Source organism: Drosophila willistoni (genome assembly GCF_018902025.1).
Source record: "Drosophila willistoni isolate 14030-0811.24 chromosome 2R unlocalized genomic scaffold, UCI_dwil_1.1 Seg167, whole genome shotgun sequence".
NCBI classification, from domain to species: domain Eukaryota; kingdom Metazoa; phylum Arthropoda; class Insecta; order Diptera; family Drosophilidae; genus Drosophila; species Drosophila willistoni.
Window position 1 is genome coordinate 4,266,252 of NW_025814050.1, and position 20,964 is coordinate 4,287,215.

The window sequence follows — 20,964 nt, forward strand, 5'->3', positions numbered from 1 at the left end:
TATTAAAATTAAAAGACAGTTTTTTAATTTTGGAATAAATTTATTTGTGGAAAATCGAAGATCGCTTCGCATTTTATATATTATATATATTCTTGTTTTCTTGTATAAATGATCTTGCTATGCATTTGCAATTCTCTGTCACTCTGCCTTTGCGTCTCGTGTCAAAGTTCAATTAATTCAATTAAATTATTTCATTCAGACGCATGCGTGTATGCTTAGATCAACAGATCAATGCCGGGAATGGAGTACCACCACCACCACCACCACCACCACCACCCATGGGTGGTTCAACACAGCCACACAAAACGACAACAACAACGACGATTAGATTATTAGAATATTATATTATGGATTCTTTAATTACAAGCTTAGCTTACTAAACATTATCATCTGATGTTTTCAAGGATTATTCTGGAGGCGTATTATCGTGTATCCATTCGGCGAAATGAGCCACCGAGGTGTACACACTCGGGATACGCAAGCCGCCACAGTTGTCGGAGCCAAAGGACATGATGCCAACCTGATGAAGAAATAAACAAGATCATGGTCACTTTAGGGCAAGTGATTGCATTGTGCTCTTACCTGTGAGAAGATGCCATTCTCCTGAATGAACAGAGGAGCACCGCCGAAGCCCTGGCATACATCCTTGCCCTCGCCGCCAGCACACATCCATTGACCCTCAATCGAATTGGGTGACTCGAGGGCACCGGTGGAGCCATAGTTGCGCAGACAGAGGTCCCAACTGGTCAATGGCACATCAAGATGGGACATTTCCGGTTGACGTATGCTCGAAGTGGACATCTTGCCCCAACCGGCAATGGTTGCCCGCTTACCGACCACCAGGTTAGCGCGTGTCTTCTGCAAACAGATCGGCTGTGTGGCCACTGAAATGATCGAGAATGAGGGGTAGGTTCGGGGATTCAATTCGTTGCTTGCAACATTGTTTCAACCGCCCTCTTTGATCGATCTCACGTTCGCCCATGGAGCATTATAAAGCCATAAGAAACGCACTGCAAACAAGTTGGCCATCCTCAATTTGGAAAACGCCTCCTTATTTCAGAATATAGCCCCCTGCCAATGGTAATGTGTTGTTTACGACTTGTGCCCATCAATCTCTCCCTCTCTCTCTCTCTCTCTCTCTGCCAATCGATTACCAAATGACCGTCACGCTGTCTGCCCAGTTTGGCTCAGATTCGGACTCCGATACCGTCATATCATACGATACCCGACTCAGGTGCGTGGTAATGACTCTTATTTGTTCGGCCTGGTCCTGGGCCTCGTAATAATATGTATTTTACGCTTTAAAATTCAATTTAAATTCGCACAGTCGATTGATAGGCAATCTCAATCACGTGTTGGCAATTTAAGTTCGATCTGATTCATTGCAATGGCTGGCAAACGTTGAGCTTCTGGCTAGGAGAATATGTTACATACCTTAAGACCAATAATCAATCGAGACTCTTGTTTCGAGTTGAACTTGTTTTTAAAACATATTTTGCAACCGAAACCAACCAATATCAAAGCCCCCCTCACGATTCGATGGATACCTTGAAAAGACTTTTCTTTTGTTTGGGGAAACTGCAAAGAAAACATTTTCCGAATGTTCAAAAGTCCCTTAAGAAAGACAGTTTAATCAGGTTGAACTTCGAACATCCCCTGCTACGAAAAAAATATATGCTTTTATACTAATAAATTATTTAAGCTTTGATATGAATTCCTTCCAATTAATTGTTATCTTATCGAGATAACGTTCTTTGGCCCCATAAGAAGGAAGTAGAAGGTATGTAATCCGTAGGAAAATGGTTAGAAAATGGAAGATGTCCTAATTTTAGTTTTATTTTCTCAGATGGTCAGGGGAATATTTAAATGTCCTTTATGCGATTGATAGCTATCAACTACAGAACTGTAGTTCTTGTCTCACACCAATTTCATCGTCATCCTTTAAAAGGCTATTGACTCAATTGCTGTGTTTGCTTAGCAAGTGCCTATATTTCCGGACTATGTCAGTCAATAAAAAGTGTAATCCGGCGAAAGGTTTTAAAATCACATTTTTCTTTATGGAACAGGAAATCTGATGTGAGATTAACTACCTACCAATAATTTTCAATTTAACCCTTTAAATCTAAATTTTTTGGGTTTTGTATGTAATTCTTGAGGTCTTTTGGCTTAACGCCGTTTTCCAAAACCAATTTATAGTAAAGTACTTGAGTTATGAATGAAAGGGGATTGTATTTCACGTCGAATGATACATGTTTTATAAACATTCGATAAAAATTGGAAAGCTTTCAACGCCTCCCAATATTAAATACAATTAAATATAATATTAGGTTCTCCACCGGTTTTTAATGTAACAGAGCCAATGAGTATATATATTTACATACGATTTTAACAAAAGTCCACCAATTGCATAATTATTGAATTAGTTCGAGATAAGAAAGTGTTGTGAAAAGTCGAGAATACGAATTAACACACTAAGATTTCAGTTAAGATGTAAAAAAGCCTGATTGATAGGTTATCAGAAATTCCGTCTGAAATTACATACCATTAGTCGTTGTTCTTCTAACTATGCTATGCATGAACCTTTTAGGGTCCTCTGCTCTGATTACAACCTTCTATTCCCTGTAATCGGCTCAGAGTTTTCTATAAATTTCTATTAATATGCTTAAAACATCTATCCTATCCCATTTAGTTAATATATACATAGCTATAGTATTATTTGTTTGTCTGTTTTTTCTATTGTGTATTTGTCCACGCGATTCATGCCGTGCGTTATACGGCTGGACCCCTCGGTCGGTCGGGTGGGAGGTGGGCAGTTATCTGCTTGGGCTCGCGCGTAAGGGGCTTTGTCCTAGTGTCGTAGGGGCCACTTGAACGTACCGCGCATAGTATCGTCAACGTCCGTCTGAGTCCTGCTTAGGATATTGTGCCCAACAGAAAGTGTAAATGGTCTGGTCTAGACCATTTTGACACATATTTGTAATCTATTATTATACAATCCTACCAACACCTTTTGATATAGAAACCTTATTTTGAAGAATCGAAATCAGTTGGAAAATAGCACTTAAACCGTGAGCATTGTGTCTCATCTTTCTCTAATTCGTCAACTTATCTTCATTGCCTACTTATGTAGTTCAAGTATTTATTGCGACGGCCTTAGTGACTGGTTGTCTACTAGAGACTTATTAAAACACCTTAGTTAGTGTGAGTAATTGGTACAAATCATAAAAAAGTACAGATTCATTCACACTTACAAAGCCATGCCCACCTGTTCAATCAAGTTATCTACCCTGAATTATTCTGGTTGTTGATTTAAGACTTTATTTTATATACATATTTATATTTTTTTTTGCGCCACCAAAAGAACTCATCCGATGTTGTTTGGCTCTAATTTTTTTTTTTATAAAAAACTTTGATTCTGTTTTTAAGTTATGTTTATTTAAACATTGAAAAAATTTATTGGCTAGATATACGTTTTTTTATTTAGAAAAAAATGAGAGCCAAACAACATCGGATGACTTCTTTTGCGCCACCTTGTATCATATGATATCATATGAACCAATGCACATACATACATATATACACCTAGTCGGTGGCTCAGTGGAGATCTACTAAATCTACAATTCTATTGTTCTCGAGTTCGAACCCCGACGTAGGTGGAGTTTCCCCCTGATGAAGCAATACTAAAATGTAGTTCCGTCGGGGATAATGGAAACGATTGTAGATAACAAATAACATATATACATATATAGATTCAGCTAAACTATCAAAATCCAGCAATGTGGACAGATGGATGAAATTCACATGGTCAAGAACATGTTTACTTCAGAAGTTGGTCGAAAGTGCTTCTAAGAACAAAATGAATGCATCCTTTACACAAGGATTATATTGTAAACTGCCAAGAACGAAATAATCTAATAGATTTAAAAGCGACACACATGTCCTACGTTTAGTATTTAATATAAACATGTTTCAAAATTCAATTATCTATAGATTTCGTCTTCGTCTGGATGAGATAATTCTATTTTTGCTTTGGAATATTTTGGATATTCCATCAATATCAATAATCTGACCCGAATTCTAACGAAACCAAAGTACACAACTATTGAACCGGGCCTAATGGCTTCAAAATAGATTTCGATTACTGTCCAAAAATTGTGCCCAAGTCCCATTAGTCGGTACAGTAAACACGGATCCAACGAAATGAGTAGTGAAAACCAAAACCTCAAATTAGCGACATGCGATACATTTATGTACATATATACATATATATGTGTATATGTATATGTATGTAAGAATATCTAGTGGAGAGGAGAGAAACATTTGACATATGTGAACTTGGAAGCGAGTGGCAAATATCAGAGAACAAAACGATTTTTAATTAACATTGTCACTGCCGAGCGTAACACCCCGCCCCACCCTGTCCCCTCGTTTTTCCCGCCCCTGCTTACCCGAGTAATTGAGCGGCGTTTTAAGCACCAACAGAGCAATGTCATGATGATATTGGCCTTGCTTGTAGTCGGGATGAACGATAACATGGCTGATCGCATGATTCACTGACCGCGGGGCGCAGAAGCCGGTGTTGGCGCAGTCCGGATCACTAGAGGTGTCGTACTCTCCAACGCGCACCGATGAGCTGAACGGCGAGTGGGAGAAAGTGGATGCATGTAGATGGAAACACAGAAGATAAGCTTTAGAGAAAAACAAAAATGGTGATTGTGGCAATTGACCCACTTACAGACGATGACCATCGGCCTTGGCCAGAGCGCAGTGGGCTGCAGTTAGAATAACTCGGCGAGCAATAACCGATCCTGCACAAGGATACGCGAATGCTCCAGTATTTATATCTGAAAATATCCATGGAAATGAATTGTGAAACGAATCATTTCGACTTTCACTCACGTTTGAATCCAATACGCGCCACAAAGGGATACGAGCCGAGTCCTTTATAAAAGTGTCCCTGCACTAGCGACTTGCCGCACACCTGGTTCTTCTCCAACGGACTGCTCGGACAGCAGACGTAGGGCATCTCCTCGCCTCCGCCGCAATAGAGTGACTTGTCGCCGTAGTAGCAATTCTTGGCCACCTCATAGATCATGGCGGTGCAGTCGTGGAGGGGGGTACATTCAGTCCCCAGGGAGCACTCTGTTTGCCCATTATCGTAATAGGAACGAGCCGAGAGCGAGTGGCCCGAACCACTGGCATTCACCATTCCGGCTGTGCCTTTATCGGGATCGAGTGATTTGTAAGTCGCTGGTACAATTAGTTTTTCTGTTAATACCCAAAAACAAAAATTGATTTACCAATTAAAGTTTACTCAGGCTCCAAAAAATGTTAACAATAATAGATTTAAATAGGAAAGATGTAACCAAGATCGGAATTTAAAGGAAATTCTGCAATATTATTATGCTACAAAATGCCAAAAATCTTAAATTATAATATTAATATTCAATATTTTTTACACTCATATCTTTTAAAGTTTTTTATAAATATCTCAGAATAAAATTTGGCATTTTGACTAGAGTAGCAAAGTTTAAATCCATTTTTTGGCGAGCGTAATTTTTTAAGTCCGAAAACATATTAGCACATATTTTTGAACGCAAAATTATTAATTAAATTTTGTACATTCACAGTTTTTTTTTTCTCATTGCTAAATTAAATTATTGTTAATTTGTTTAATTTCAATTGCAGTTCCAGAGATTGGCAAAAGGCATAAACTTTGAAGATGGTTTCACTATCATAGTTACAACATTAATAAATATAAAACTTTTTTTTTAGTTTTTTAACGAGTTGCTGAAACTGAAAAACAACAAAAAGACTTTTGAAAAATATTGAAATTTACCAAAACTTGATTATTAGCAATTAAAAAATTTGTTTTTCTATTGTAACATTGCATAGTAAAATTATTTAACAATATTCTGTTTAAATTTGAGATTAAATGAATAATTGGGTTTTGAGCTTATTTTCTTTTTAACTATTGATCTAATCAGATACGGTCTTAAAATTTTCCCAGACACAAACTATAGAATGGAAGAATACTTTTTATTTTGAAAATCATTTTGTTATTTCTGCAATCGCTACATGACTGTAACCGAAGATCTAGGATATTTTAAGTCGTCTCCACGATTTTGCTACCACGCACGTACAGATGCGAATTCAGTCGCAAATTTGTCTAATAAATTACCTCGCTTGTTTCCTTCAGTGAGTAGCATTATTCATTTCTTCTTACAAAAATAGAATATTAAATTAGAATATTCTAACTAAAACACACCTTTTATTATGTCCAGAACAACTTTGGGTTATTCCTGGGACTTACTTATTTTACTTGATGGTATTATTACGAATATTTGGGAAGCAGTTTTCTGATAATAAAAATTGTCATATGATTTTTATATAGACATTTTTAAATCCTGTGGCCACGCCTTTTAATCTGGCTATGAAGTTATACATATGAATATTTTTAAACAATAATTTTAACAAATATTTATGTCAAATATTATTGATTAAATTTTATGTAAAATAAAACCAAAGTTTTGTGCATTTCTAATATAAATTTCACATCATCCAAGAACAAAATTTTGATATTTTTATTTTACATTTTGTATGATTTAAACTTTCAGATTTTTGTAAGAAAAAAGATCCTGCAATATATTTGCTAACTTTAAACTTTGGAAATTTAATTTCAAATTTGTTAAAAATCAAGAAATTATTAAAATTATTTTCATTTCAAGCCGATAACCTAACATAACATGTTTCGATTTTTCTGTGAAATGCGTCAAATATTTTTTGAAATGTTTTCTATTTTATAATTCAATGCTTGAAATATTTATTGAAATGTTTTCTATTTTATACTTATATTTTATATTCTTCACAATATTTTTAATCCATATCCTACCGAATTCTCCTGTTTCCGTTCGAGCATTTGTCAATAAATTGCAAATAATTAACAACGCGGCAAACGATTTCATTTTCTCTGTCCAATTAAAATTTCATAAAACACTTGTTCACAATTTTTATGGATATTTTTATGTGGTTCAACTGGAAGCCCGTAATACGATATTTTCCGTTTACCAACCAACCATGCACATTAACAAAACTTTTTCAACTGAATGATGCGAAATGGCGGGACCTGGCCGACTTGGTCACAGAAGATCGCGTTGCCAAATGAAAATGAAATTATATGTACACACATAGACACACACTCATACCTGCATATGTAGTTACATACTAAACTAACTATAGTATAATATAGTACATACCTCCACTGCTGCTGCTGCTGCTGCTGCTACTTGTTGGTAGTGGTTATTAACTGATTTTTATGACAGTTTGGTCTCAATTCGCGACAATTTCCAGGTTGACGTTTGTTCGTTTTAATGGCTCTCAATGGCATGCAGATGCGTTTCTATGGGGTTCTGTTGGTTACAACTGTTTTCATTTTAGTATGAGTCAGTTGTGGCAAGTGATCTCATTTACCATATCACAATTGAATTCGGGTTGAAACATTTAAATACAAATATGACCTAAAAATATGGCAAATGTAATAATTAAGTCATTACATAAAATTATGCACTAAAGCTCTTTCAAATGCAATTGAATTATAGTTTGAATAACAAGAAATTCGTCGAAATTTGAGCTTCAGAATTTAAATATTAAAAACATCAGCTTCAAATCGATAAAGTTTGTGCGAGTTACGATTTAGAACAATGGAAATTTTTGGTTAATTGGTGATTCCTTTTACCTTTAAGTTCAAAAAACATTTGATCCAGCGATGCTCCTTAAATAGAGTTTTTCCTTTCTTAGCCAAGTTGCCTTGCTGGTCCAAAGGGATTGAACTTGGCACATGTTCCTCCGCCCTTCAGGTTTACTTAGCAAAAAATGTTTATTTTGAGCATTTTCCATTTAATTTTCATGCAATTGGGTATGCCTATTTAATATCTATAGTATTTTATTAAAGATTTCAATGACAAATGGATATCCTCTCGGCGCAATGTGGTCGTCGTAGTGGAGGTAACACTAGTAAACTGCTCATTAGATCCACCCGATTGGGAGGAGGAAGAGAAGGAGGTAGTCTCCGCCTTGACCTTTGAGCTTGCAATATGACACATGGAATTGGCCCTCAACAAGGAGCCAGCAATTAAATCGGCTGCAGCAGCAGTTGTTGCATTTGGAGCAAGACTGGTCAAGGGCTGTTGCTTCCAGTGGATATCCACGCAGGGCCTAGCATAGCGCCCAGCATTGGTCAATTTTGCATCCAGGATTGCACGCATAAAAACCGGTGTCCCTTAGGGTAGGATTCATACCTTATAAACCACCGACATGCCTGTGCTGCAGCATAAGCAGCTCCTTATTGGAGATGATACTGCCTTTGTTGCTTCTGCTCCAGACCCTTCGGTGGCGTGGGAAATTATCCAGGGTTAACTTAACCTTTTGAAACCAAGGCTCCGCAGATGGAATGTCTCTGACCACACTAAAAAGTCGCCGCATAAGACTTTGGACACTCGCAGGCGCAACCTCCCCTCAGCCAGCCTTAATCCACACCGAGTGTGAATAAGATGCAGTACCTAGGCCTTACCCTTGACAGGCGTTTAACCTGAAAAGCTCACATCAAGGCCAAGAGAACTCCGCTAAACTTAAAACTCTTCAAGGTTGTTACTCGGCAGGAAATCTAGGACCAGCACCTGCAAAAAATTTATGCTCTACAAGGCCATCTTGAAGATGTATGGCCTTAGAAACTCAAGATAATGCACTGGCCCTCAAACTGTTGGACCTCTGAAAAGATGAAGCCCACTTGAGCTGTCATTTAGCGAAAGACGGACTGCTGATTCCACCCCCATGTCATGTTTTCGTTTTTGACTTAAAAGTGGAAGCTAATTTCTCGAAAAATTATTTTCTACACGGAACTCGCTTGTAGACGCTTCGACTAATTTGTATATTTATTATTTTGTCGAATGTAAATTTATAGGTACACTTTACATATTTATCCATTTTTTTCTTACTGCAAAGCCAAACTAAAGAATTCAAATCAAATTGATTTTTGATTTCGAGAACTGTATATAATATAGGCCACCGCAATAACTTAATATTTTCATAATGTTTTCATGAGAACCGCAATGAGTTGATACTTTACTTAGAAAATGATTCAATTTTGAGTAAATTTTTCATTTAATTTGGCCAACTTTCGTCGGGTTGGTTAATGGTTTATTATTTCACTGAATTTTACTGTTTTATGTGTTTACTTTTTGTTGACTTTTTTTTTTACTTTGGTTTAAGGTAATAATACAACAGCCTCAATGAGATCATTTAGCTTCGATAAGCAACTGCCATTTCACTGGACAAATTCAGTTCCAGTTTTTTAGGCAGGAAAACAAGCGCGACAAACGCACATTAAATTGTTTAAAATACATACACAAAATATACATTATATATGAATTCATATGCATGTATGTATGTGTATGAGTTCAACCATTTAATAGTTTTATGGAGCGAGTTTTTGTATACATTTATATTTAATGGTCAAATGTTACTGTTACTTTCGTTTAACAACATTTAAGGCAGTTTGACGATACAAATGAAAATTCACTTTTCATTAGGTTTCACTCTTATTTTTTGTTTTTTTTTTCTTTTTTTTAACAGGTTACGTGTAAATTGAGTATTTAACAACAATCAGTTGCAGTTTCAATGGATGTCCTGAAAGCTACGATCCTGACGCACTTCTTCTACGAACTGGCGTAATCTCTCCTCAAAGTCAGCACCGGGCGGAAGGGGGAACGGGGGTTCCTGGCTAAGGTTGAATGAGTCCGAACTAAGGCTGAGAGTGTCGTTACCCATATTTGTGTGCATACTGGACACACTGCTGTCCTGATTTTCCGTGTCCTGGTCACGCGCTAGACCAGCGAGTCCTAGATCTAGCTCGAGATTGGGCTGGAAAAAATCTTCAGGTTGTGGAATCAATGGCATGGGATAGTTTGACATCAATTGACGGAAGACTTCGTAGCGATCACGTAATTGCACATCCACCTCTTCGCTGCTAGTCTCCTCCGCCTGGAGCGATTGGAGCAACGAGTACATGAATGCGAGATTGTGTATATGGCAATCCGGAAAGACTGATTTACCCATGAACTGATTGGGACACATGCTGAAAGCTAATCGTTAGTTAGTTACATTGTTGGTAGTTGGTTTGCGATTCCACTTACCCTTTGGAGTTACGAATCGCAAGAATTTGGTTCTAAAGAAAAGACAGAATTTACTGATACAAAGATATGTATGTATGTAACTGAGTCTACAATCACACGGAGTCAAAACATTAACAGAATGAATTGCCTGCTAGCAATATCTAGGCCAACTTTGATTCGTTCAAAGCTAGATTAGAGATGGAAATACTTCTCATGACATTATTGCATAATTAAAAAATTAAACAATATTTCAACAAATTCGTTGCTAAATGACAAACAAAAGCCAAAGGCGGAAGTAAAGACATTAACCATAAAACTAAATTGCATGTGCCTAATCTGTGAGCAGACTTTAAAATACCTTGTACTAGAGACTTTACATACATATGTATATAGTTAATTCGTAATTCCTACAACAGGGTTTGAACTCGATAACAATAGATTTAGATTTAGATTTGAATATAGATGTATATCATCAATGACTTTTAGTTGGTTTGTAATTGATCAAAGAGGTATAAGATGATGCAAGATTAACCCTCTGATATATTGATCCTAACAAAATAAAGATTCCTAATATGTCAGGGCATCTAATCTCAGGTGAGTAATATAGCCATTTTAGTCAACAAGTACAGGGTATAAAGTTCCGTTGGCAAAAAAATGATCTATTCAAATTGTTAGTACCGTTATGTGGATCCTATTAATGTATTTTATATGTCATTATCGTGTTTAAATTGTCAGTAAATTGTTTAAATTTTTAATGATGGGTAAAAGAATAAAAAAATGACTATATATAATAATAAATAAAATGGCTCTAAGTATAAATATTATTTACCATTTAACAATGGTAGTGGGATAAACAATGTTACATGTAAAGTTACTTTACAAAGAAAAAATCATAATGAAATAATTAGTTACATGTTTAAACCAAACTAAATACACAATGAAATGTATGCCAATTTTATTATGGAATCAATTTTGGCACTATCATTCTGTGACCACTATGCCTGGAAGTTGAAACCTGAAGCTATAAAATATAAACTTTAGGAAGTAAAATGGCACAATTTATAGGTGTAAAAGATCAACTCAAACTTTGAGCATTACAAGGAAATGTTTGTTTAAAAATACAATAATCTACAAACAAACCAAATTCGAATGATCATAACCAACAATTTTGAAGCATTTAGTTTTATTTAGTTCAAAATGGGAAAAGTAATAAAAGAAGTAGCATGATTTACAGATTTATGTATTTGGTATGTAGTTTTCTAAAATAGCAAATTTGCAAATTCAAACCGAATCAAATACCCCAAAATTTCGATTGGCGCCAAAACGTATGCTGGGGTTGAATGGGAAAATGCAGTTTATCTCATGGCTTCTAAACCTGTAACTTTTTCCAAGGGTTCAAAAGTGTATCTATAATATTAAAGATTTTATATAAATTCACCTGTAGAAATAACGGCGAAAAGTACCAAAAAGAATCAAAGTTCAAAACCCGAAAACGTGCTAATGAATTGAATTTAAAATATGCACTGATTTTATTTATCAAAGTGTTGTGTATATAAATGAACTCTTAGACTCTAGGAGGCGACAATTGTTCTTAATAATGCTTATTCTAATGACCCACTTTTTTCGGGGATTGAAACTTGTTTATATTTCATGCTCAGCGTTGGCTACTTGATATTGCGCTGTTGTTACAATCTTAAGTGTTTTCCACGGAGTGCGGATGCATGTTTTGTTTGGTTTCAAGCAAGCTTGTCATATGAATCTTTATGACTTATTTTCGTTTTTTATATTCCTTTGGTCAATCTGATTTGATGAAGCCATTTCAGATGAACACGATGTTTAATCTAAAACAATATCCAATACATAACAAAAATTCTGATATCAACCATTTTTATTTCACTGATTTGAAGTCCAAGAGTTGTCCAAAAGTTCCTTCCGACACTGTATATGGTGTAGAGCTCTAAAAAATGAGTAAGTAACACACATACATACATAGTTTACCAAATTATTTTGAAATATAAGAGTTAAGGTACACAAGTATTCAAATTTAAGAAATAATCAAATTCACTCTTGCGAGACTCCCCTTAATGATAATAGTAATGATCAAACTATCGGTGGCCCAATCGAATTTTTGGCCATCTCTAGTTTGTTTTGTTTTTGGAAATTAAGACAGGCCGACATAAATAACGTTTGTTGTGCAGCTGACGATTTACTATGCAATTCAAATTTGGAATCCATCAAGTCGAAGGAAACAGCTATGATACTACTCCGCTGCTACACCACTAGAGCTCCGGCTCCTCGAGAGCACTATGCCAGCAGTAGCATTAAAATATATCGTAAGGCTAGGGCGCCAAAACAGAAGCAACTGAAAAATTCGGAGCCCACACCAGTTGCCGGTTCCAAGGCCAATGAATCTTTCCAGAATCCGGTAAAAATTCAAATGATTTCACAGAATCTGCACAAGCAAATCTTTCCCCAGTCACCACGTCGAAATCTTGCAGAATCCGTTGCTGCAGCTCGAGATTATAAAGCAGATCTCCATCGTCATGGCATTGACATTGATAGTTCCATGCCCATTGAAGATGTGAATCTTGAATTGCCACCACTACATGGTGAGAACATTGAGGAGCATTTCTACAACATAGCCAAAGAACAGGTGAAGCCATACGAGGAGTTGCTATGGCCCCTAGTGAAGTGCAGAGAGCTGCCAAATAAACCAAAGCGGTGGGCATTTCATGCCGGATGGACTGCTTATAATCCCATAGATGGCACACCCGAGGCAGTTGACCAGCCACTCGAAAAAGGACTAATCTTCGATGTGGAAGTGTGTGTCAAGGCTGGCCAAGGTCCAGTATTGGCCACAGCGGTCAGTACCGAGCGTTGGTATTCGTGGGTCAGCCCAAAACTCACCAAACATCGGATGGGTGTCGATCACATGGAGGACATGGAGCCTTGCGATGGTGATGTCGACACAGAGAGGCCCCATTACACTTTAGATGAGCTGATACCACTTGGAAGCGGACCTGGTCTGATAGTGGGTCATAATGTCTCCTATGACAGGGCTAGATTGCGGGATCAATATTTGCTGGAGGACACACGCACTCGTTTTGTGGACACCATGTCCCTGCACATGTGTGTGAGTGGAGTGACCAGTTATCAAAGGGCCATGCTCAAATCCAAGAAAGAGCCGGCTCCCGAGGACTTAGGTTGGCTGGAGCAGAGTTCCCTTAATAGTCTGGTGGAAGTGCATCGTCTCTACTGTGGCGGGGAGCCGCTGTCAAAGGAGCCCCGAAATATTTTTGTAGAAGGCACAATGGAACAGGTGCGTCAAAATTTTCAATCTCTAGTGAATTATTGCGCCGGGGATGTTGAGGCCACTTATCGCATACTTAGCCAACTTTATCCACTATATGCAGAAAGATTTCCACATCCCGCATCTTTGGCTGGCATGCTGGAGATGGGCTCAGCCTATTTGCCCGTCAACTCCAACTGGGAGCGCTATATACACGAATCCCAATTGACCTATGAGGATCTGAGCATTGAGGCCAAATATCACTTGGGTCGCAGAGCAGAGGAAGCATGCTCCTTGCTCCACGATGAACAATATAAGAAACATCTTTGGCTTTGGGACGAGGATTGGAGTGTCCAAAGTCTGAAACTAAAAAAGGCCCCTAAACGAAAGCCACTGCCCAAGATGGATGAGGAGTGCTCCTCGTCTCCTTTTCAGGCTAAATTTCAGCATTTATATGACCAGCGAGCTCTATTGCCTGCACGTCGTCCTCTCCTGCCGGGTTATCCACAATGGTATCGCAAACTGTGCCAAAAACCTCCTCTCCAGACCAGCGAGAGGGATCTGCAATCCGAAGAAGAATGGACACCGGGAGCTACGGGAATTAGCACAGGAATGCAGATTGCTCCGAAACTTTTGTCGCTCTGTTGGGAGGGTTATCCCTTGCATTACCTCAAGGAACATGGCTGGGGTTTCCTCGTGCCCTTTCGTAATGATGCCCGCGAATCCCAAGCGTTGCCCCTAGAGCAGCTTCTTCAACGTTGTCCGGTTCCCGAGTTTGCCCGCCACTGTGCCTCAGCTAATGAGAGTGAACTCGCCTTGGATGCACTCCCTCGAAATTTAGATGAGCATCTTGGTAGACGCGAGTACTTCAAGAAAATCTCAAAGCGTCAACAGAAATTGGAAACGCAGTATAAAGGTATTTTACATGTTCTCTATATCCACAAAAGATAATCCAGAGACTTCTTTTGTTTTAGGCTCCGGAGTCTGGTGCAATCACATATTGGAAAATTCTTGCTTCTTCCTTAAACTGCCACATAAGAATGGGCCCTCCTACCGTGTGGGTAATCCCTTGTCCAGGGATTTCCTTAATAAATTCTCTGAAAATGTTTTAAGTAGCGGCAATCCCTCATGCCAGGCCGCTGCTCGGGTCATCGAGATTGCCCGTATGATGTCGTACTGGCGCAATAATCGAGATCGCATTATGAACCAAATGGTTGTGTGGTTGCAGCGGGAATGCCTTCCGTCAGGATTGACATCTCATTTGCAACACACGTCGTACGGAGCCATTTGCCCACAGGTGGTCGCTTGTGGCACCCTAACTCGTCGTGCCATGGAGCCCACATGGATGACAGCCTCAAATTCACGAGCCGATCGCCTCGGCTCTGAGTTAAGGGCCATGGTTCAGGCACCGCCCGGTTACCGTTTAGTGGGAGCCGATGTGGACTCTCAGGAGCTGTGGATAGCATCGGTGCTTGGCGATGCCTATGCCTGGGGGGAGCATGGCGCAACGCCCCTTGGCTGGATGACTTTGAGCGGCAATAAATCGAATCAAAGTGACATGCACTCCATTACGGCCAAGGCCGTGGGCATTTCCCGTGATCATGCCAAGGTGATTAACTATGCCAGAATCTATGGAGCAGGTCAGCAGTTCGCTGAGAATTTGCTGCAACAGTTTAATCCCACTTTTAGTGCTTCGGAGGCCAAAGCCAAAGCCATGAAGATGTTTTCCATAACCAAGGGCAAGCGAATTTACAGACTACGCGATGAGTTCCATGACGAACTGGAGGATAGACCGTAAGTCTGTTGATTAAGAGTAAATCTAGTGTAAATCCCGATTAATGCTTCTCTAATCCTTTCAGCTATAGCGGCTACGAGGCAACTCGCTTGGCTGTTCAACGAAACCGACCCATATCAGAGGTTTTCCATCGTTCCAGTTGGCAGGGCGGCACAGAGAGCGCAATGTTTAATCGCCTAGAAGAGATTGCCACTGAAGCGCAACCAAAAACACCTTTTCTCGGATGCCGCCTCAGTCGAGCCCTTGAGGCAGATACCGGCGCGGATCAGGAGCAACGTTTTCTACCCACCCGCATCAATTGGGTGGTACAAAGTGGAGCTGTCGACTTTCTTCATCTGATGTTGGTCAGCATGCGTTGGCTAATGGGCAGCCATGCCCGTTTCTGTCTAAGTTTCCACGATGAATTGCGTTATTTAGTCCGAGAAGACATGGCACCCAAGGCAGCATTGGCCATGCATATCACAAATTTGTTAACCCGTTCGTTTTGTGTATCCCGCATTGGACTGAAAGACTTGCCCATGTCAGTGGCATTTTTCTCCTCTGTCGAAGTGGACACAGTGCTGCGTAAGGAGTGTTCAATGGATTGCCAAACACCATCCAATCCACATGGTCTACGCATCGGCTATGGCATACAACCAGGAGAAAGTTTGACCATAGACAAGGCCATTGAAAAGGCAGGTGGTCATGATCTAAGTCAATGGAATTGGATTAGTAAAAGTTAATTAACATTAAAAAAAGTTATTCTGACTGGAATTGAAACTGCTTAGTTTAAGTTGTTGACTTAATATACTTGCTTAAAGAATCAAGTCAAAAAGGATAACAATTATGTCCCAGTTTTTAGATTTTATCTTTATTTATTAACTTTTTTTCATAACACTCTTAAAATACTAAACGTTTCATCATAGTAATAGGTAATTTATGTAGCATAGATCTAAAAAGAATGTTTTTCATCACAACAAAGATGTGTTGGACTACAATTGGTGGCCCAGCGATTCAATCTCATTGAGGAAATACAACATATCGGACTCCTCCAGACACGAGTTCTGCAGCACCAAACGGAAAAAGTTTGGCAACCGCCGCAAGGGCTGATATGTAATCATCATGGAACCCTTCTTGATCATGCCCTCCTTGATTTTGGGTGCCACCTTATGCAGTTTATCATAGAACTCCTGATTGCGTTCCATATGCCTCAGACTGGGCGGTATGTACCAGAAACTAATGTTGGTGCACTCTGGACTCTCGAGTACCAGCTCGAAGCCAGGACGCTCTCGCACTTGTTGGGTAAAGTACTCGGACATGCGGAAAACCTGCTCAACATGGGCTCTCAAGCCTTCACTACCCTTTGCCTTCCACATGAACCAGAATTTGAAAACGTCGGCCCTGCGTCCACATTGAATGTGCTTGTCCCCCGTATCGTAGGATGTGTCATAAAACTTATCCTTCTGGAACAAATACGTGGCGTTGGTTGAATGGCATTGACCCAAAATCTGTTGATGGCGCGTAAGGAAAGTGGAACACTGTTGGGAGGCTGCCAAGAGTTTATGCGGATTCCATGTCACCGAATCAGCGCTGTGTAAACAAGACAAAATACGATTAATTTCCATTTCCCTACATATTCCATGTGTCTATGAACTCACCGTTCAATGCCATTCAGCAAATGGCGATACTTTTTGGACATCAAAGCTCCACCACCCCAGGCAGCGTCCACATGCATCCACATATTGTGCTTGCGGCACAATTCCGATATGCCCACCAAATCATCGAAAGCCCCCAACACTGTGGTTCCGGCTGTAGCCGACACCATCAATGGTTGCCAGTTGTTATCCAGACACAATTGGATTTGCTGTTCCAGGTCACTGAGTCGCATTTTGCCCACCTCATTGGTCGCTATCTTGCGGACATGCTCGCTGCCGAAACCCATAAACATGGCCAGTTTTTCAACCGAATAATGGGCATCCTCCGATGTGAATATGATCAGGGGTTTGCCACTAAAGAGTCCATTTTTCTGGGGAAAATAGTGAAAAAAAAGGAAAATGATTGAAATTGTGAAAATATGTTTGAAATTGGAATCTTATTATAGTCTATATATTTCTAATTGATCAAAGAGAGATCGGAGATCACTGAAAACTTTGGATGTTCTGAGTACTTCTTAATATGTACTTTAAATTCATTCGAATGTTATTTAATTCAGTACTCGTTTACTTACTGAATGGTCTAAAGACTTAGAGTACTCATCGTCTTATTCATATGATTCGTTTCTCTATTCACTCGATTTAGTCGAGCCTTCCACGCCATTCAATTCAATTCAGTCTCATTCCATCGATTCTTAAGGAAACTAAAAGTCTCAATGGTTGATTTGAATACTTCTCAATAAATAGTGAATTTATTATCGAACTATTTTATCATCCTTGTGATAGTGTAAAACAAAAACAAAAAGACTGATTTGAAAATGTTTAAAAACAGAAATACAATGCCTTGTAAAGTTAACACTAATCTAAGTTCTTTTGGAATTCCGAAAATGTATTTCAATACAATTTAACTGAAACCTGAACCAAATCAAAATTAAATTTGTAGTTAGTGTTTCTTCTTTTCGATTTAGAGGAAAGATTTTCGTGAACACTCAAAAACTAACTTTAATGCTTAGTGCTCTCAACGTGTATGAAACGTTTTAGCCTCGTTAAGCAATCTATTATATTGTAGTTAACAACTTTGAAGCCTCTAATGAAGTAAGAGATCGACCGCCTGCCAGCCAGTTTCCGCATTTTGTTTGAAAATCAAGCAATCAACAAACCAGCCAGAAGCAGTGGTGGCCTTCAGCACATGCTACTGTCATGCAGGCGGGCACTGTCAAGTGCTGGCACTCACCTTGGACTCGGGGGCATATTTGTAGCGCGCACAGCTGATTGCATAACCATTGGCAATCGAACCGCCAGGACAGAAGATTCCGTCCCCCAGGCCGTTGTCGGGGAAGCCAACAATGCGTCGCATTTCCGCCAATACTTCTTCCTCCATCAATGTGAATACGGGAGCCACCTCATAGGTGTATACACTGGGATTGAGGGAGTCCGTTAGCCATTGTCCGACCAGAGCATAGGGATCCACTCCCGAATACAATTGATTGATGAAATACGGATGTCCCGTCTTGACCGAGAATCTGATGGTCTCGCGAAGCAGTTCCCGTAACTTGTCTTGGGACTCGCCCTTCTCACGCAGCTGGAAATCAAAGATTTGACGAAGTTCACTTGGCTCGTGCCACTCGACCACTTTGGACGAACGATTTGTGCCCTCAACCACGGCTAATTTAATAATCTCATCAATGCAGCCACGCAGGAAGCTTTCGAATTCCGCTGTATCCTTTGAGTTGTTATTGTTGATATTATTGTTGTTGTTGTTGTTGATATTAACATTATTATTGGCCAACATTTTGCGAGCTGTCTCGATATCGACTGCCCCCATTAGCGAGACGGTGGCTGCTGCATCCGATGCAACCGATGACGATGTGGTCGATTTCGATGTCAATGTCTTGGCCACGTTTGCCAAATCTTCAACGGTGGCAGCGGCGGCCGCATTAGCAGCCGAGGTGGTTGCATTATATGGCTTAAATATAGATTCCTTGAAGTGATGTGTGGGAAAATTTTCACTGGCCAACATTTTGTTTTGTTTTTATTTCTCTTTTTTTTTGGCAAAACACAGCAATTTAATTATTTGTATACTAAATTTTTTTAGCTAGATCACTTTATATTCCTCTTGGTGGTTCCTTCTCCGCCTGACGCACACCTTTGACAATGATTCTAAAGAATTTGCGAGCAAACTGAATGAACGTGTGCTGTTGTTGCTGCTTTTATAAAAGCTCGACGACTTCCACCATCGACCACATCGACGACTTATGTACATAAAAACAATGCCAATGCTCTCCAATTCTCTTGCTCTTGCTCGGTTCTCGTGCTTGTCTTCTCAGGCGTCGTTCATGTTAACGCATATGTGTAACAATGATAATTTAACAAAGTGGTGACCCCGACGTTGGTAACTAGGTAAGTAACTATTAGAAACAACTTCTAAGAGTGACTTAGAGATAAACCAATATAGATTCATATATATCCATCTAGCCATTAAAATTAAAGTAAACGAATGTCTTTTAGTTTAAATATGGCGGAAGTGGAATAAGTACTGTTAATTTCGGGATGAAATTTTGTTTTAATAGTGAGATGAAACTTATTATAGGGTAACTTCAAGTCGTCCTATGTATAGATCCACTCATATTTTCAAAAATGCCAATTCCCATGTGAAAAATGAGAAATATTCTGCATTTTGTCATCACATTTTACGATAATATTCGAAATTAAAAATACAAAAAATCATAGTTTCTTTTTTCAAGTGTAAAATTTTCAGAATTTTCCTTACTTGGCCTTTACTAATTGATATGCTCATGTAATACAATTATGAAGAAATATATTCAATGCAATTGCCTAGACCCGATGATTATGATTATGTATAAGCACACAGGTCTTCTATAGCCTCGTCCGGCACCACTTCCACTTGCCTCCATTTGCTCCTGCCGCTGGTGCTTGACTGTGGGTAAATTATTTTGTGGTTTCTCTCTCATTAGCAACAATCAAGCAACAAATTAAATGCAAATTCATTGAATAATTTTACTAAATTGCACAACTAAAAACGTGATATTAAGTAGGTGCAGATGGTGTTTGCTGTAGGTCGCTGGAATAATCAAGCTGTGTTAATTATGCTGCTGGGGTCAAGTTTGATATATTGGGTTTTCCCCAATTCTCCTATGCATGTAAGTCGAAAGAACTGATCTTGGCCACTGGCCTTGACTAGACGAATGCAGACATCAGGCAATGGCATGAACACTTTACTCATTTGATCTCCCTCTCTATAAATAAAAGCGAAATACAGCGGAAAATACCCAAATAATTGTCATGATGTATTACCCATATAGGATATAGCATCTGAACATATGAATGTAGGAGACACATGTTGGTATATATTATTGTTCATATATAATATCGGTTCAATTGCTCAAGATATTCTGAAATTCTGTGATGATGACGTTCATTGGTTATTCACCCTGGCAACCAAATGAAATGAAAAGATTTCCGACCATCCTTTTTTGTTATCAATTTCCAAATCGTTTTATTCGGTACTTTACCATCAGAAGCAATTGCATGACGCATTTGTCTTAAGAAGAACCTGAATCTGGATAAGTTTATTGTGCTAATAAATAATGACAATATGTACATGCGCTTGGAAATATATAAATATATTGCATATATTCGGATACGAGCCCAAAAATCTTCTCGCATGTTTACCAAAGTATTTTTATGTGAAGTTTATTATAAAATATTTTATACACTTGCAAAAGGGTTTAGTCAGTTTTGCATAAAATGCCAACAAATTAATATAACAAGCCGATGTAGTCTCATATAACATTCCACACACTTTTCGATATAGAAACCTATATAAAAAGCAATTTGCTCTGTGTTACGTATAAAAGACTGTTATCAATTGGGAAATGAAAATCAATTTATTGTTTATATCATAAGGAACAATTTCTAGTGTATTGCAACTTCGGTATATCCGATAAGAGCCCGGCCCTCCGGTTTTTTATTTCAAATGCCTCAAACCTGTTGCAATAATCAACCAAAATAATCAGGAAGCATTTCTCGGTGAACGCTTTCGATGACGTTACAAAAATC

At 38.8% G+C, this 20,964-nt stretch overlaps 4 protein-coding genes across 5 annotated transcripts; 1 reads left to right on the top strand and 3 right to left on the bottom strand.

Annotated features, from left to right (window-relative positions):
- Positions 1–332: 332 nt before the first annotated feature.
- On the bottom strand, positions 333–7,112 carry LOC6644068 (chymotrypsin-like protease CTRL-1). Its single transcript, XM_002066713.4, has 6 exons — positions 6,893–7,112; positions 4,900–5,268; positions 4,736–4,844; positions 4,449–4,633; positions 583–884; positions 333–520 (listed from the first exon to the last, which is right to left on the bottom strand). Exons 1-6 carry the CDS (start codon positions 6,963–6,965, stop codon positions 407–409), a joined length of 1,152 nt encoding a protein of 383 aa, XP_002066749.3. The 5' UTR covers positions 6,966–7,112; the 3' UTR covers positions 333–406.
- A 2,299-nt stretch (positions 7,113–9,411) lies between these two features.
- Positions 9,412–10,315, bottom strand: LOC6644069. 2 transcript variants are annotated; one of them, XM_047010685.1, is made up of 2 exons: positions 10,191–10,315; positions 9,412–10,132 (listed from the first exon to the last, which is right to left on the bottom strand). In XM_047010685.1, exon 2 carries the CDS (start codon positions 10,129–10,131, stop codon positions 9,673–9,675), a length of 459 nt encoding a protein of 152 aa, XP_046866641.1. In that variant the 5' UTR covers position 10,132; positions 10,191–10,315; the 3' UTR covers positions 9,412–9,672. The 2 variants fall into 2 exon arrangements, with proteins under 2 accessions (XP_046866641.1, XP_023032520.1); XM_023176752.2 differs by having other exon boundaries at positions 9,412–10,139.
- Positions 10,316–12,311: 1,996 nt separating this feature from the next.
- LOC6644070 (DNA polymerase subunit gamma-1, mitochondrial) lies at positions 12,312–16,073 on the top strand. Its single transcript, XM_002066715.4, has 3 exons — positions 12,312–14,374; positions 14,433–15,252; positions 15,318–16,073. Exons 1-3 carry the CDS (start codon positions 12,424–12,426, stop codon positions 15,973–15,975), a joined length of 3,429 nt encoding a protein of 1,142 aa, XP_002066751.2. The 5' UTR covers positions 12,312–12,423; the 3' UTR covers positions 15,976–16,073.
- A 10-nt stretch (positions 16,074–16,083) lies between these two features.
- On the bottom strand, positions 16,084–19,050 carry LOC6644071 (cysteine sulfinic acid decarboxylase). The gene is made up of 3 exons (XM_002066716.4): positions 18,119–19,050; positions 16,891–17,258; positions 16,084–16,822 (listed from the first exon to the last, which is right to left on the bottom strand). Exons 1-3 carry the CDS (start codon positions 18,902–18,904, stop codon positions 16,225–16,227), a joined length of 1,752 nt encoding a protein of 583 aa, XP_002066752.1. The 5' UTR covers positions 18,905–19,050; the 3' UTR covers positions 16,084–16,224.
- Positions 19,051–20,964: the final 1,914 nt, after the last annotated feature.

Excerpts from the sequence above, each read along its gene's own strand:
- LOC6644068 (XM_002066713.4), bottom strand. The coding sequence starts at position 6,965 with ATGAAATCGTTTGCCGCGTTGTTAATTATTTGCAATTTATTGACAAAT. Across the intron at positions 4,845-4,899 it reads GGCGCGTATTGGATTCAAAC|ATATAAATACTGGAGCATTC; the intron begins GTGAGTGAAAGT and ends GGATATTTTCAG. Across the intron at positions 885-4,448 it reads AACGCCGCTCAATTACTCGG|TGGCCACACAGCCGATCTGT; the intron begins GTAAGCAGGGGC and ends CGATCATTTCAG.
- LOC6644069 (XM_047010685.1), bottom strand. The coding sequence starts at position 10,131 with ATGTGTCCCAATCAGTTCATGGGTAAATCAGTCTTTCCGGATTGCCAT.
- LOC6644070 (XM_002066715.4), top strand. The coding sequence starts at position 12,424 with ATGATACTACTCCGCTGCTACACCACTAGAGCTCCGGCTCCTCGAGAG. Across the intron at positions 14,375-14,432 it reads ATTGGAAACGCAGTATAAAG|GCTCCGGAGTCTGGTGCAAT; the intron begins GTATTTTACATG and ends CTTTTGTTTTAG. Across the intron at positions 15,253-15,317 it reads GACGAACTGGAGGATAGACC|CTATAGCGGCTACGAGGCAA; the intron begins GTAAGTCTGTTG and ends TAATCCTTTCAG.
- LOC6644071 (XM_002066716.4), bottom strand. The coding sequence starts at position 18,904 with ATGTTGGCCAGTGAAAATTTTCCCACACATCACTTCAAGGAATCTATA. Across the intron at positions 17,259-18,118 it reads AATATGCCCCCGAGTCCAAG|AAAAATGGACTCTTTAGTGG; the intron begins GTGAGTGCCAGC and ends TATTTTCCCCAG. Across the intron at positions 16,823-16,890 it reads TTGCTGAATGGCATTGAACG|CGCTGATTCGGTGACATGGA; the intron begins GTGAGTTCATAG and ends TTGTTTACACAG.